This window comes from Myotis nattereri, assembly GCF_964212035.1.
Source record: "Myotis nattereri genome assembly, chromosome: 3".
Lineage (NCBI taxonomy): Eukaryota > Metazoa > Chordata > Mammalia > Chiroptera > Vespertilionidae > Myotis > Myotis nattereri.
Genome location: NC_138077.1, coordinates 10,159,297 through 10,172,906, shown reverse-complemented (window position 1 = coordinate 10,172,906; position 13,610 = coordinate 10,159,297). Strand labels below are relative to the sequence as shown.

Sequence of the window (13,610 nt, the reverse complement as noted above, 5' to 3'; positions counted from 1 at the left end):
ACTGACGACCTGTGGAGGCAGACCTGAAAACACAAGGACCAGGATGCTGAGCAGCCTGCAGACCCTGCAACCCAGATACAGCAGCACTGGGATAAGGGTGACTGACTGAAAGGTGAGAGCCTGCCTCTAGAAGTCACCAGGGTGGGTCAGGACAGCTGCCCGTGAACCACAGGAGGGCCAGCATGGCGAGGAGGGTTCGAATAGAAAAGTTGTGGGGTTGCTACAATGAGGGGTAACCGCAGAGCAGCATCAATAGAGCGTTCCCCCACTCACAACTGTCACCAGGGCCTCCTGGGCCTGACTCTGCTCTTAATTTTCTATGTGAAACTTTGCACCAGCATCACTCCATGTGGCCTCGCCTGCAGAATAGCAGGAAGACAGTTCCATCACCCTCTCATTGCTGCACTGCCCGGTATGTCAGGGAAGCCTCTAATAATTTAGGTGTTAGTCAGGCCCATGGGGCCTGATGTGCAGGATAGCTCATCATGACCTTTCTGGAACCTACAGGAATTTCCGTGGACCTTAATTTAAGGTCATACTCCTAACATACCCATACTTTCATGACTTACTGAAATAATCTATCATTATTCAGACATCCTGGGCCCTGGGGTCTATGCCTCCATATATGTGAAGTATGAAGGCTGTGCCTGGCAGCAATGTGAGCTGTTGTCACCATTATCCCAAGTACTGGAACCAGAAGTTGGGTTCACAGCCATAAACACACCTTTATATTTTAGCTCAACTTTAAACTTAATACAAAAGAAAGCAAAAAAACCTGGAAAATGTTATAAATTAAAATCCTAATTTACATGGAAAACCCATTTTAAGCAATCTTTTACTTGTGTGCTTCCAGATCACTCCTATAAAGCCTGGGGCTAGTATGACTCCTTGTCATGTTAATCAATCACTGGATAAGACACACTTCAGGTGCATCTCTTACCTCCAGGCATCACCTGACCAACGTCCTGAACAGTAAGGACTGACAACTTTTCTTCAGTATCAACTCTGATCACACCATAACTAAGGCCGTTCATTGATAGCACAGCTTTTCTTGGAGGAGGTCCTCCCAGGTCAGGCGGCCTAGAAAACAAAACTAGATTAACTGGCAAAGCGTAGAGTTCTAGAAAGAGGAGACCTATGGCCTACCTGCCTGCAAGATGATGTTGCGCCCCAGGCTCTGCTCTGAATCATACTGTAACCTCGAACCCTGACACAGCAGCACTGGGATAAGGACTGCAGGACTGCATGTGGCAGACTGCATCCTTGAAGTTGCCACCATCTTTCCACCCCATGCTTTCTTCTGCAGTGGGGCCTCAACACTTCTCCCTTCATCTGGTGGGCCTGTGATGATGGTGGAAGTGATGCTAAGTGACTTTCAAAGGAGGACATAAATGGTAATTCAGCTTCCACCTGTTTGTCTTGGGAAACTCACTGGGAGCCTTGGGCAAAGCCAGGTAAGCAGAATGACACAGTATGAGGAAGCCCAGAGCAGTCCACTCCAGGGACCAGCAAAAGAGGCCCTGAAACTGCACACAGGAAGTCATGTCTACAGCTCCCCCAACCCTAATCCAGTCCAGAGAGCATCCAACTGCAAGGCAGCACCAAAGTCCCGACCATAGCAAGTATGAGAGATATAATAACTGACTGTCACTGTTCTAAGCCACCAAGTTTGGTAGTAATTTGCCATGCAGCATCAGTAAATGCAACACTAAAAACAAAGGTCAATATTTTTCCCAGTAAGAAAAACTACACTGACAAGCAAAAGATATCACCATAGAACAAAGAAACAAAGACTACCTCATGGTTTGTGAAGGATAAAGATGTTATTTTAATGCTAAGTTATCATTAACATTTAGGATTACTTAATGTTTGCACATAAAAGCACACATTATTTATGGACATATTAACATACATAAATGATGCAGGACTACAACTGACACTAATTTTCTAACAATGGAGTTAAAAACTCCATTGCCTTCTACCCCGGGATGGTGCCGGAGCAGCTGCAGACCAAGAGCCACAGGGCAGGCAAGAGATGACCCAGGCAGGAAAAGTAGACCATAGGTACACCTCTACCCTAGGATGGCACTGGGGCACCTATTAGTGCTCAAACAGCTTGGGAAATTGCCACAGGATGGGGCTTCATGATGGCTACTGCTCAGAAACAAATTAACAGCATTTGATACCGCAGGTAATTCAAGAGTAAGAGTAAAAATTAAGTCTCTACAAAACGCAAGCAATTAAGTTACCTGCGGATGGCAACCGTTAGTGCCTCAGGAGAACTGGCACAAGGACAGATGACCTCCGGCCTCAGGCCTCTAGACTGGAAGACGTTGAGGAAGGCATCACAGGAAGATATGGACCCTGCATGAAACAAAGTGGGACATGAGAATAAATGCAAGGCTGATGGGTACGGGGGAACAGCAGAGAAGTGAGCAGCACCCAGGCGTTTTAGAGGCAGGATGTAGAGACCCTGCCGAGCTCAGGTGTGGATGGAGGGAACGAGAGGCTTTGGGGTGCTAGGTTACGTGATCTCCCGAGCAACAAGGTACCCAGGAGCACAGGAACACAGGGGTGTTAGGGCCTCACTGGACAGCAGACTAGCTCATACGCCAGACTCTGGTCAATGGCTCTGTGCTGCAATGTTCCACTCAGACTCCCCAGAAGACACCTTGCGGGAGGCCCTGGACAGCCCCCAACAAGCAGCCACGCGCAGGTCCCACAGAGTCTGGGGTGTGCAGCAGCACACTAGGGGAGTTCTCACTGGGAGGATGTAGGGTGGCTGAGACAGTGGGGGCGAGATACAAGGCCAAAGGGCAGGGGCTTCATGAGGCTCCCAACCTGTATCTATGTTCTGGTCAATGCTTAAGAAATATGACTCTTTTTTAAAAATATATTTTTATTGATCTCAGAGAAGAAGGGAGAAGGAGAGAGAGACAGAAACATCAATGATGAGAGGGAATCATTGATCAGCTAACTCCAACACCCCCCCCACTGGGGATCGAGCCCACAACCTGGGCACATGCCCTGACGGGGAATTAAACTGCAAACTCCTGTTTCACAGGTCGACACTCAACCACTGAGCCATGCCAGCCGGGCAGAAATATGACTCTTTTAGGCATGTATGTACCTTCTCTCAACTGTATTTAAATCGCTTCCAAAAAAACATGCATGAGATATAACAATGGGTCACCAACAAGAAGTGACATGTTAGAGACAGTTACAATACACTCACTTTCACTCTTCTGGGGACACCAGGCTCCAGCCCTGGTCAGGAGGTTACTCACATGGGTTAGCTCCGTCGGCCACGATCAGCATACGCAGTGAGCTGAGGCTGACGTCCCGCTGACCTCGCTGAGCCAGGAGAGACCAGTGCATGTCACGGGACTTCACCAGCGCTGTCTGGGCTGCAAGGGGACACAAACGTGAAGGTGGCACTCCCACATCAGACTGACCCGCCTGCAGTGCTTGCTGCCAGTGCAGTCCACACGTAGGACCACAGACATGCATCCTATGTTTCAGGCCACACGTACTCTGCAGCTATGTCTCATTCATAGTTTAACTTACCCTAACCTGTTTTACTTAAAATCAAACATAAACTCAGATCCATTTTCCACTTTGATTTCTCTCAGAAGCTCTATCTTGTTCTTTCCACATCTGCGTATTCTGTCTCATCCAGCCCTCCCCCAAGCTGCTTAGGCATGCAACTGTGCGGCCAAAGAAGCCTCAGATACAAGGGCTGTGAGCAGATAGACTCAGCCACCAACCCTGAAACAGGCTTCAATCTTCCTCAGTAAAACAGAATAAACAGAGACAGCTACTCCCTCTAGGCTGCCCTGATGACGTCACGTCAGAGCACACGTCTCATGTCCACATTCAGTAACTGGCAGTACCGTCAGCACAGGTAGACAAGTAAAGAGGGTACCCAGGATTAGTCAGTCTTAACAAAGACCCTAGGCCCAGGCTCAGAAGATAGTGAAGGGCACCTTCAAGCTACCCCAGAGGAGAGTCACAGAAATGCCTAGAGTGACTGCAAGGGTGACTGACTGAAGGTGGAGGACGGGGCAAGGTCCCACGGGCAGCCCCATCATTCGTGGACAGCTTCATCTGAATAAACTGCTTTGCTGCTGGTGGCTTGAAAAGCCCTAACTTCATATTAAAACCATCTCAAATACTAAGAATTGATGTGATTGTAAGGAAAATTTCAAAAGAGTAACATTAGGGGCCTATGGTCCTTGCAGAAAAGAGTTGTTACTGAACAGTTCTCCACCAAGCCTTGCACACACACCCAGGCCTTGCACACACCCAGGCCTTGCACAACCAGGTCAGGCTTTGTACACACAGGCCACAACAGCTTATAGCCCAGCACTGGTGAGTCAGGACCACCACAGATGAGCCTCAGAGCTGGTCATGGCGCATGCTGGCCATCAGGGCTCCTCAGGCCACATCTACAGTTTTGCATGTTGCCTTTATTTTTTCTTAATCACCCAAGGTTAATTCAAAGAGACTTCTTTAGTGCAGGCTGAATCAAGAAATGATGCTAATTCCCTTACCTTTATACAAACACACTTTCTGAATCCAGGAGAGCGGGTTCACCTTCATCAGTGCATACGGGATGCTGATCACGTGCATCTTGTTCATGACACTCTGTGAAAGACATGGGTGCTCAGGGCAGGCTTCACTCCGCATCCAGACTGCAGAGCTCTACACCACGCCGAAAGCGACAAAGGTAACGCCAGTGCTCACAACACTATTTCAGTTCAGATATACTGGTCAGGTGAATCAGCAGAACTAAGGATTAATTATATCATGTAAAAATTAGGGTTTGGGGTCATGTACTGATATAAAACATTAGAAATCCCTCGTTCCAACAATTAGATCATTTAGCATCAACACTCACTGTTAACACTCCATGCCACAGACCAGCATCCCTTTTGAAATCCAGCACATTTGTTAGTGTTTCAGCTGAAAGTGGACAAAGATGGTTAAACTGCTGAGTGAACCTCTTCACAAGTCACATGCACTTTTAGAGAAACTCTGAGATGAGCACATTATCAGCATTATAAGAGCTTTAGGAAACATACAGCATTTCCAAATACCATGCACTAATTTACCAATAATCTTGGTTATCTACTTAAATTACTGGAAAAACAACAGTAGGTCATACAATTCTGGATTACAACAGAGAACTATGCTGATCATCAATCTGAAACCAAAGCAACAATCTCTAGTTAAGAGGCTGAGTGAGGCTGTTACATTCAGTCAGACTGTCATGGGTGCTCTTCTCAATTTTATATCCGGTTCCCCCATTTCTCACACCCAAGGCCATTACCCTGCATCTTCAAAAAATATCACAGGCTGCTCATGTCACTTCCCTTTAGAAAGGTGCTCATTCTCTCCTGCCCATTTTCTCCTCCAGAGGGTATGACTGGTAGGTATTAGGAAGCAGGAGCAAATCAAGAAATGATGCAGGAGTCCCCAGGCTTCCTAGCACATCCCTGTACTCAGAGCGTCTGGCGGCACCCTCTGAGGGACCTGGATCCAAAGGGCAGGGAACAGAGCCTGAAGCTAGAAGCAAATCTGGTCCCTCACCAAAGGCCATGGCAAGCCTACTGCGCCCCACAGGAGAAACACCCCTGGTGATTACAGGGAGCTGGGTTGTGTGCCAGGACACTGCTGCATTCTGAATAAGCATGCTGTACAGGCTCCCTGGTCAGCTGAGGATCCAAATATGGGTGACGTATGTAAGGTCAGGACTAGGTCTGAAGAAAAAACGATGGGACTTGACTGATAGGTCTAATTTCTTTAAAAATTATTCAGGCCCTTGAACATATCTAACATCCTCTTCCAAATTTCTACTGAAATCTTCAGCTATGCCCTACACTACCCCTTACATTTAAACACCCATATTGTAGATATTTAAACATACCACTCAATTTACTTTTTAGTTTTGTTCAAGTATTGCAATGCGAAAACAAACTTCCATGCATACATTTTTATAGTTTTTGGAATAATAGTTCTCTAAGTTAAATATCTAATATTTATCAGTACATGTGGCACTACCAAGAGCCAACCTATGACCATAACATTCCATCTGTATATCTGTATGCAGGACAGCTTAAGGCCAAACCAGAGGCATATAAAATAGTAATGGAAAAGTGAGTGCCAATAACATGGTTTTCCATATTTTTAAAATGTGAAATGCACTGCCCCTCAGCTCTGTTGCAGGTTGAACCAGCCAACTGGACATTGATGAACTGGTGGGATACGAATTTCACACTCTAGAAAATCGACATACACATAAGTTTACTGGAAAGGGCCCACTCATCTACTGCAAGCAGAGACCCAAGCATGCGGCACCTGGAACACCAGGTTAGAGGACAGGTCCTATACAGGACTGGGTCTGACATCTGCAGCGACAGTTCCCTGTTGCCCTGTGCACAGCTGGAAGAGCTGCCCCACATGCCCTTACCTTCCAAGTAGCCACATGCCTGGGTCAGAGCCCGGCACTGCGCCAGCAGAGATGCATGGGACACCGTCACCCCCACTGTGCTGCCTTCTTTGCTGGTTTTATACTGAAAGATTTCAAGAAAAAAATTCAATTATGTGATGTTTCTGGAGGCCACGGCAGAGAGAATGGAGACCGGTAGATTTTAGAGAGAAGAAGCTATCAGCTGTCTCTCCTTCACTAACCAGCCCGTCAGACTGAAGAGCATTTTATGCCCTGACCCTTGAGGTGACACCCTCGGATGAAGTCAGGACTCATCCTGGGCAGGTGCTAAGGGCAACAGTACATACAAGTTCCCTCATAATTGTCTGCATCCCCAGGGTAGCCAGTGAGGGGAGATTAGGTAAAAGTAAAACTGAAAGGGTCTGAGAAAGTTTCCAAATGACAATTCAACATAACTTTTAGCCTGTAAACTAAAAAAAAAACTCAGTAGCTCAAACTCATATGAAAACAAGACCTAACCCGTGGGGCCTGCTTTAGCATACTGTGTTAGAAGTCATCACCTCAATGTAGGCGGTCCCAGCTCCTTCGTCCTGGGCCAAAGGATGCCAATCCTTGGGGGGCTTAGTCAGATGCTTCCCATCAATTACCAACCAGTTGAGAGGGGGCCAACCTGTGAGGGTGCAGCCAGGAAATATGGCACAGGTGAATGTCAGAGGGTCTCTGCTCCCCACACTCAGGGCCTAGCCACTGAACATGCAGCTCTAGTTCCTGAGTGCCCAAGAAACAGATATCTCAGTCTCATTTAATTCTTACTCAATTCATATTAAACAGCGGAGACCCTGAACCAGCTGAAAAGTGAGATTCAACTTCAGCCTCTGTAAGTTTAAGTGCTGGAAAAGTACGGGAGGACATAGTTTAACTCATAATGCTGACTCCCCTCCCCCTCAGAGGCCCACCTTTGAAAGTTGCCACCTCTCCAGTCTGTGCTTTAGGCAGGCCTTTCTGACAAGCGTCCGTGGTCAGGGCCAGGGTGACACCACAGCTGCCCAGCAGAAACCCGATCTGCTGGCTGCCAGCATCCTGAACAAGACAGAGTAGGGTGGAAGTGAGGTGCTCCTGGCAGCTTCGGCTCAGGACCTTTACTCTGCAGGCCCACGCACAGAAAGAAGAGTGTTTTGTCCACCCCTTTTAAAATTTCTAGAACAACTCAATTCTATATACCAGCAATTTTCAATCAGTGTGCCACCAGATGTTTTAAAACATTCAATACCTGACCTCTTTTCCTTTAAATTGTCATATAAAAATACGACAACAGCCAACACAGTAATAGCCATTTTCAGATCAGCAAAAAATAATATACTTTAAGTATTTTAGTAATTATACTTTATATTTTAACTAGAAGCCCGTTGCACGGAGATTCGTGCAATAAGCCTTCCCGTCCCCTGGCTGCTGGCACCGGTTTTCCTCCGGCACCCGGGACCCAGGCCTTTGGTCCGGCCACAGCGAGGCTTGGCTTCTCCGCTGCAGCTGCAGCGGAGAAGCCAAGCCTCTTCAGTCTTCAGTCTTCACTCGGGCCAGAGCCTTCAGTCTTCGCTCCACACCTGCGTATGCAAATTAACCGCCATCTTTGTTGTGTTAATTTGCATAGTTGCTCTAATTGGCTGGTGGGAGTAGCAAAGTGACACCAATTTGCATGTTTCTTTTTTATTAGTGTAGATAATTAGTGTGCCATGAGATGAAATAGGTTGAAAATCACTGCTATATACAGTATTTTCATGAAAATAAAATACAATTGTTTTTAAATTTAAAAGATATATACTTTTTGCAGTGAAATATAAAGTGCAGATAATGGGCTAATTTCCCAAAGTTTTTTCTTGCAAATGACATTTAGCAGCATTTTAATATACTCCCAAAATAACAGCATTAAAATTTCCACTTGATTTGTGTTTAACAATACTAATTTTTTCCATATAGAAATGCACATTTTGTTTTAGTCAAGTCCTCTTTTATATATGTCCCTCTGTGAAATGCTACCATTTTCTTTTTGAAAGCGTGACTAATCTCTAGTTTTTCCCTAAGAATCCCTATATTCAAATATCTGTTATCATATATTATCTGTGGAAATGTTCTTATTTTATTTGAAAACTTTATTTTTGAGATTCTTGAATATTTGTTGCTGACAATTTTCATATTAGCAGCTGCCTGAATACTGGGATACAATAGAAAACTCTGAGTTTCTAAAATACATGCCCAGTCTACTCCTAAAATAATTTTTTCAATAGTTAGATTACTGACATTTATACATAAAATGAAACAGCTGCCTAGACCATCAGAACTCCCACAGTAATCATGTCAGTAACAAAAACTGCCTGATGTGTAAGCAAACAGAAATGCAAAACATTTCCATCCCATATATTCAAAAGTATCACTGAGAAGTGAGCTGTAATAAATGACTGTAATGATTTATCCCCAAGAAATGAAACTTATTGTCAATAAACACATGGTGTTGAGAACAAGTTTAACAAAGTCTTATCAAATTTCAAATTCTACTTATCAGAGGAAAAAATGCTCATCGCTTCAAACCTTATGAAACCTGAACCCATGGCCCAGGGCCAAGTTTGCTACCTTTTTTGTTAATGGCACTTCTATGGGGACAGGAACCAGTTCTGCCAGGAGACACCCATAAAATGCAACCATGAACATCACAGGGTCACTGTTCGGAAACACCAGCGCCACCTACAGCAGCACAAAGAACAACCATGGAATCGACTGGAGAATGACTGTCATCTCAACTTCTGGAGTATCTGCTAATGATTAGATGGAATTGAGACATATTTTATTATTTTAGAATCTGGGATTTAATTCTTAGTCCTTAAATTTTCTCAACCATGTAACTTTTTAAAAATATATATATATTTTTTATTGATTTTTTACAGAAAGGAAGGGAGAAGGATAGAGAATTAGAAACATCGATGAGAGAGAAACATCCATCAGCTGCTTCCTGCACACTCCCTACTGGGGATGTGACCACAATCAAGGAACATGCCCTTGACCGGAATCAAACCTGGGACCCTTCAGTCCGCAGGCCAAAGCTCTATCCACTGAGCCAAATTGGTTAGGGCTCAATCATGTAACTTTTAATAAATAGTTTTTAGGTTGAGGTCTCTACTCCCCATACAACAAAATAACTTTAAATTTCTGGATTTAAAGACAGTTCATCTGGGTGGCAGCAACTCAGGGATGGACCATCACCCGCCATCAATTAGCCCAGGTGAAAATCACCTGTATCAACACGAAAAGTAAACAAGAGATCATATTACATCTAAAATATCTTCCAAAAGAAGAAATCCTAACGCCAAAGTTTTAATTGAACAGATCTCCACTCAAGACTTAAGTATATTCACAGGGAAGGATGGTGGGTACAAAATCCTCAGTTGAGATCCCTACAGCTGCTTCCGCCGAGTCCCTCTTCCCACCTGGTTAGCATGCTGCTACTGTTTATATTTTGTAATTCTATTTTATCTATCTTACATTTTTATTTTTGTCAAATTTTTAAAACACAGAATTTAAAATGAACCAAAAAAGCACTAATGAAAAACAATACCACCCCATGCTCCACACTTCCCCACTCCCTAAGGCAACCACTTTTTAAATATTTTACATCTTCCTTTTGCTATTTACTCTCATATTTTCAAATATTTTGCTTACAGTTTTCTCTTTTGAAAATATTCAGGTACTAATTTTATTTCCTGTTGTTGTAGATGAATATTTAGCTCTCCTCTCCCCCCTTTTCTTCTTCCATCACCCCAATTTCCATTTCTTATAATAATCTGGTTACATGAAAAGCTATTTATGGAAAAAGTATTTTTTAAAATATATTTTTATTGATTTCAAAGAGGAAGGGAGAGGGAGAGAGAGATAGAAACATCAGTGATGAGAGAGAACCATTGATTGGCTGCCTCCTGCACGCCCCACACTGGGGATTGAACCCACAACCCGGGCATATGCCCTGACCGGGAATTGAACTGTGATCTCCTGGAATAGGTCAACGCTCAATCACTGAGCCACATCAGTCAGGCTGGAATAAGATTTTTTTTAAACCCCAAGTAGTGTAATAAGTGTGCTTGAAACCATAGTGATGAGTCAGAATATTATTTGAGCAGACTTTTAACACAGGCCTCTGAACACAGAACAATGGATAACTAATGAATAATTCTCCTCTTTGTAAGGCAAAATTCAAACTGTACCTATATTTATTCTGTAAACTTAATCAAGTTTCTAACAAGTTAGTTTGTTGAAAAGCTCTCCTTCTAAAGTTGATGTTAATAGAGACTGTTCCAGAACTGAATTATAGCCTTGTGACTAGATGTTTGGTATAGAAAATATGTTTTTAGAGAATCTGTTACAAAAGAGTTGTGTTTGTTCACTTTTAAAAGTATATTAACACAGGAGGATGAATTTGCCACCCATCTCTGATAATTAACTCACTGTGATGTTGTCAACCTTTTTATAATTATGTGGATTCTCTAGCAAGTCAAGACAGTATCTGTAAGTCTTTGTCCTTGCAGGAATTTTCTTCTAGAAAAATAAATTACTGATTCTTAGGTTCATTATAAATCAGGGATTCTTTCAGACTCACTCTAAAGCACAACACATTGAAGTATCTTTCTAGTACTGTTGCACTTTCACAATCAGGTACACATCTCCTTTCTTTCTGATGGTGACAGCTACCAGCATTCATACTGGTTCCGCTCTCTACATATACATTAGCCAATCTAATCTAAAATATCCCACCGCATGTGTAAATACCTATCAATAGTATTCTCCAAATAGCCAACCAGGCAGGTGAACTCATAAGTTTTACCAGCTGTGGACTAGCCCCACCCACACCCTGGGCCATGTGTCCTCCTCCTGCTAGGCTGCTCCTGGGGGACTGCCTTGTGGCTCTCAGGTTTGGGCTCCACTCACTCATTCCACTGAAGCACTCATCCTTTAGGAACCTCCCAAGAAAGAGTGCTTGGGAGTCAATTTTTTTTGAGTCCTGTGTGTCTGAAAATGGTTACGTATCTTCACATTTGTTGAATAACTAAGAATAGAACTGTAGGTTAAAATCAGATTCCCTCTGAACTTCTGAAGGGTCACACTGGTCTCCCCCAATTTGACTGCTGACCCCCTGTATACATCCTACTTTCCCCTTAGGCTCTGCACCCTGGTCTTGAGCAGTAACATGCTTTTGTGCTCATGCGCATTTGTGGAGCTACTGTGTTCACTGCAGTCTTCACTTTAAAGCAAATGCTCTCCAACTCCAGAACATTATTTTAAATTATTATCACTGAAAATTTTGTATTCTTTCTCTTTTCTCTTTCTGAATCGCTATCAGATGTTGGGCCTTCTTGATCAATTCTAATTTTGGCACTGTTTTTCCTTCCTACCATCCATCTCTTGTTCTTTTATTTATTTATTTTTCTTCATCACAGACTCTAGGAATTTTAATACTAATTTTCTGAAAATTTGTTTTCTGTATCTAGCTTTCCTCCAAGTTCATTTGTTTCTTCTTCCTCCTTTCCTTTTCCTTTCATTTTTTTGCCCTTTGGTTATCTTCTTCCACATTAAAGTTTCCTTCCTGAAATGTCCTTGGCTTCTAGTTTTTCAATTAAAAAATGAGGCACTCAAAGAGTTGCCTGAAACTCTATGACAGCTTGTCAACTTATATTTTCATTTCTGACCCTGAGCAACCTTTTTCACTAGTTTACACTGCTAAGTTTGTTGATTTTCACCATGTTCTCCTGTTTTCTCTCCTAGACCTTCTGGTATATCTAGGTTCCTCATGTCTGGTTCAGTTTGCCAAGAACAATGCTGTCTAATAGAATTTTCTACAATAATGAAAATGTTCTATTTCGATCTAGCAAATATGGTAGCCTACTGAGCCCTTAAAATGTGGCTTGTGTGACTAGGGACCTAAATTTTTTATCTTATTTAATTTTGGTTAATTTAAATAGCCTCATATGGCACTGCCAACTACTTGGGACAGTTTAGGACAAAGATCTAAGCCTCTAGCCTCCTTTGCATGCTATTAGGGCTGATAGGTTAAGAGGGGATGGTGGTCCAGGAACCACACCTACAATGACCCTCCTATTTCCAGTGTTTAGAGCATACTGGTTGGTCAATAAATATTTTTTGAATGAACAAAAAATTAAATAAAATTTTTTCCTAAAAAACAAAAACAAAAAGAAGAGAGGATGGTGGCCTTGCCACATGGAATAGGAAGAATATAAAGCACACAGAATTTCAAAGTAAGGTTGTTTCCTCATAAAACTTAAGCTTTGAATATTTAACATTTATTAATATCCGATATAAATATTTTTATTAAAATCAACATATTTGAAGTCAAAGAAAAAAGAAGTTGAAGTATCAGTGGGTAGGCAATGAGAAAAAAAAGAATAATCATTTTATCTACATCATCAAAATTTTTTTCCATATTTAATATTTTTCCATGCTGATTTTAAATCCCTTGTATTAATGCTGTAAGTCTAACCAGCTGATAGAACATTGATTTCAATGCAAAAAATTTTTACAGTCTCTGTTTTTGCTCACTCCAATAGTTACATTCTAGTTACTTACTCTGTCTCCAGGTTTAAGTAGTGGTTCATTCTTACTAGTCAGTTTATTAAGAAGAGTATAAGCTAGTTTTAAACTCCGACTCCAAAGTTTCCCTAAAATGAAATAAAAATACTAAGCAATGTCAAATTTAAGAAACTAATAATTATCATTTTAATATAACAATCATAATACCCCACAATGTACCATTATTCAATTTCTAAAAATTCAGGTAGTTTCCAAATGAAACTACAATGCTATAATAAAACATCATAGTTTTTTCCTCAAAAACAACTTACAAATTTATGTTTCTTAACATAAAAATAATATAGGATTTTATCATAGAAAATTTAGAATATAGAAAAGTCAGCAGAAAAAGGTCAGCATTCTTTGTTACATATGTGTATATGTAACACATATATACTCATACATATGCACACACATACACATATATATATGTATATGGAATTTTCAAAAAATGAGATCATACTCCACCCTGCTTTTTTCAATCAACATTGAATTGTGAATGCATTTTCATGTCATTAACTTTGTCTCAATTACA

The 13,610-nt window shown here is 42.1% G+C and overlaps 1 protein-coding gene across 1 annotated transcript in view; it reads right to left on the bottom strand.

Moving 5' to 3' along the window:
- DIP2A (disco interacting protein 2 homolog A) overlaps positions 1-13,610 on the bottom strand; it is an 81,702-nt gene that overhangs the window by 27,628 nt on the left and 40,464 nt on the right. The window contains exons 9-18 of the mRNA XM_081087856.1: positions 13,073-13,164; positions 9,077-9,187; positions 7,408-7,531; positions 7,012-7,121; positions 6,473-6,575; positions 4,901-4,965; positions 4,554-4,647; positions 3,288-3,407; positions 2,250-2,364; positions 941-1,080 (exon numbers count right to left, since the gene is read on the bottom strand). Coding sequence (XP_080943982.1) covers positions 941-1,080; positions 2,250-2,364; positions 3,288-3,407; positions 4,554-4,647; positions 4,901-4,965; positions 6,473-6,575; positions 7,012-7,121; positions 7,408-7,531; positions 9,077-9,187; positions 13,073-13,164 — 1,074 coding nt within the window. The remainder of the gene's footprint in view (positions 1-940; positions 1,081-2,249; positions 2,365-3,287; positions 3,408-4,553; positions 4,648-4,900; positions 4,966-6,472; positions 6,576-7,011; positions 7,122-7,407; positions 7,532-9,076; positions 9,188-13,072; positions 13,165-13,610) is intronic.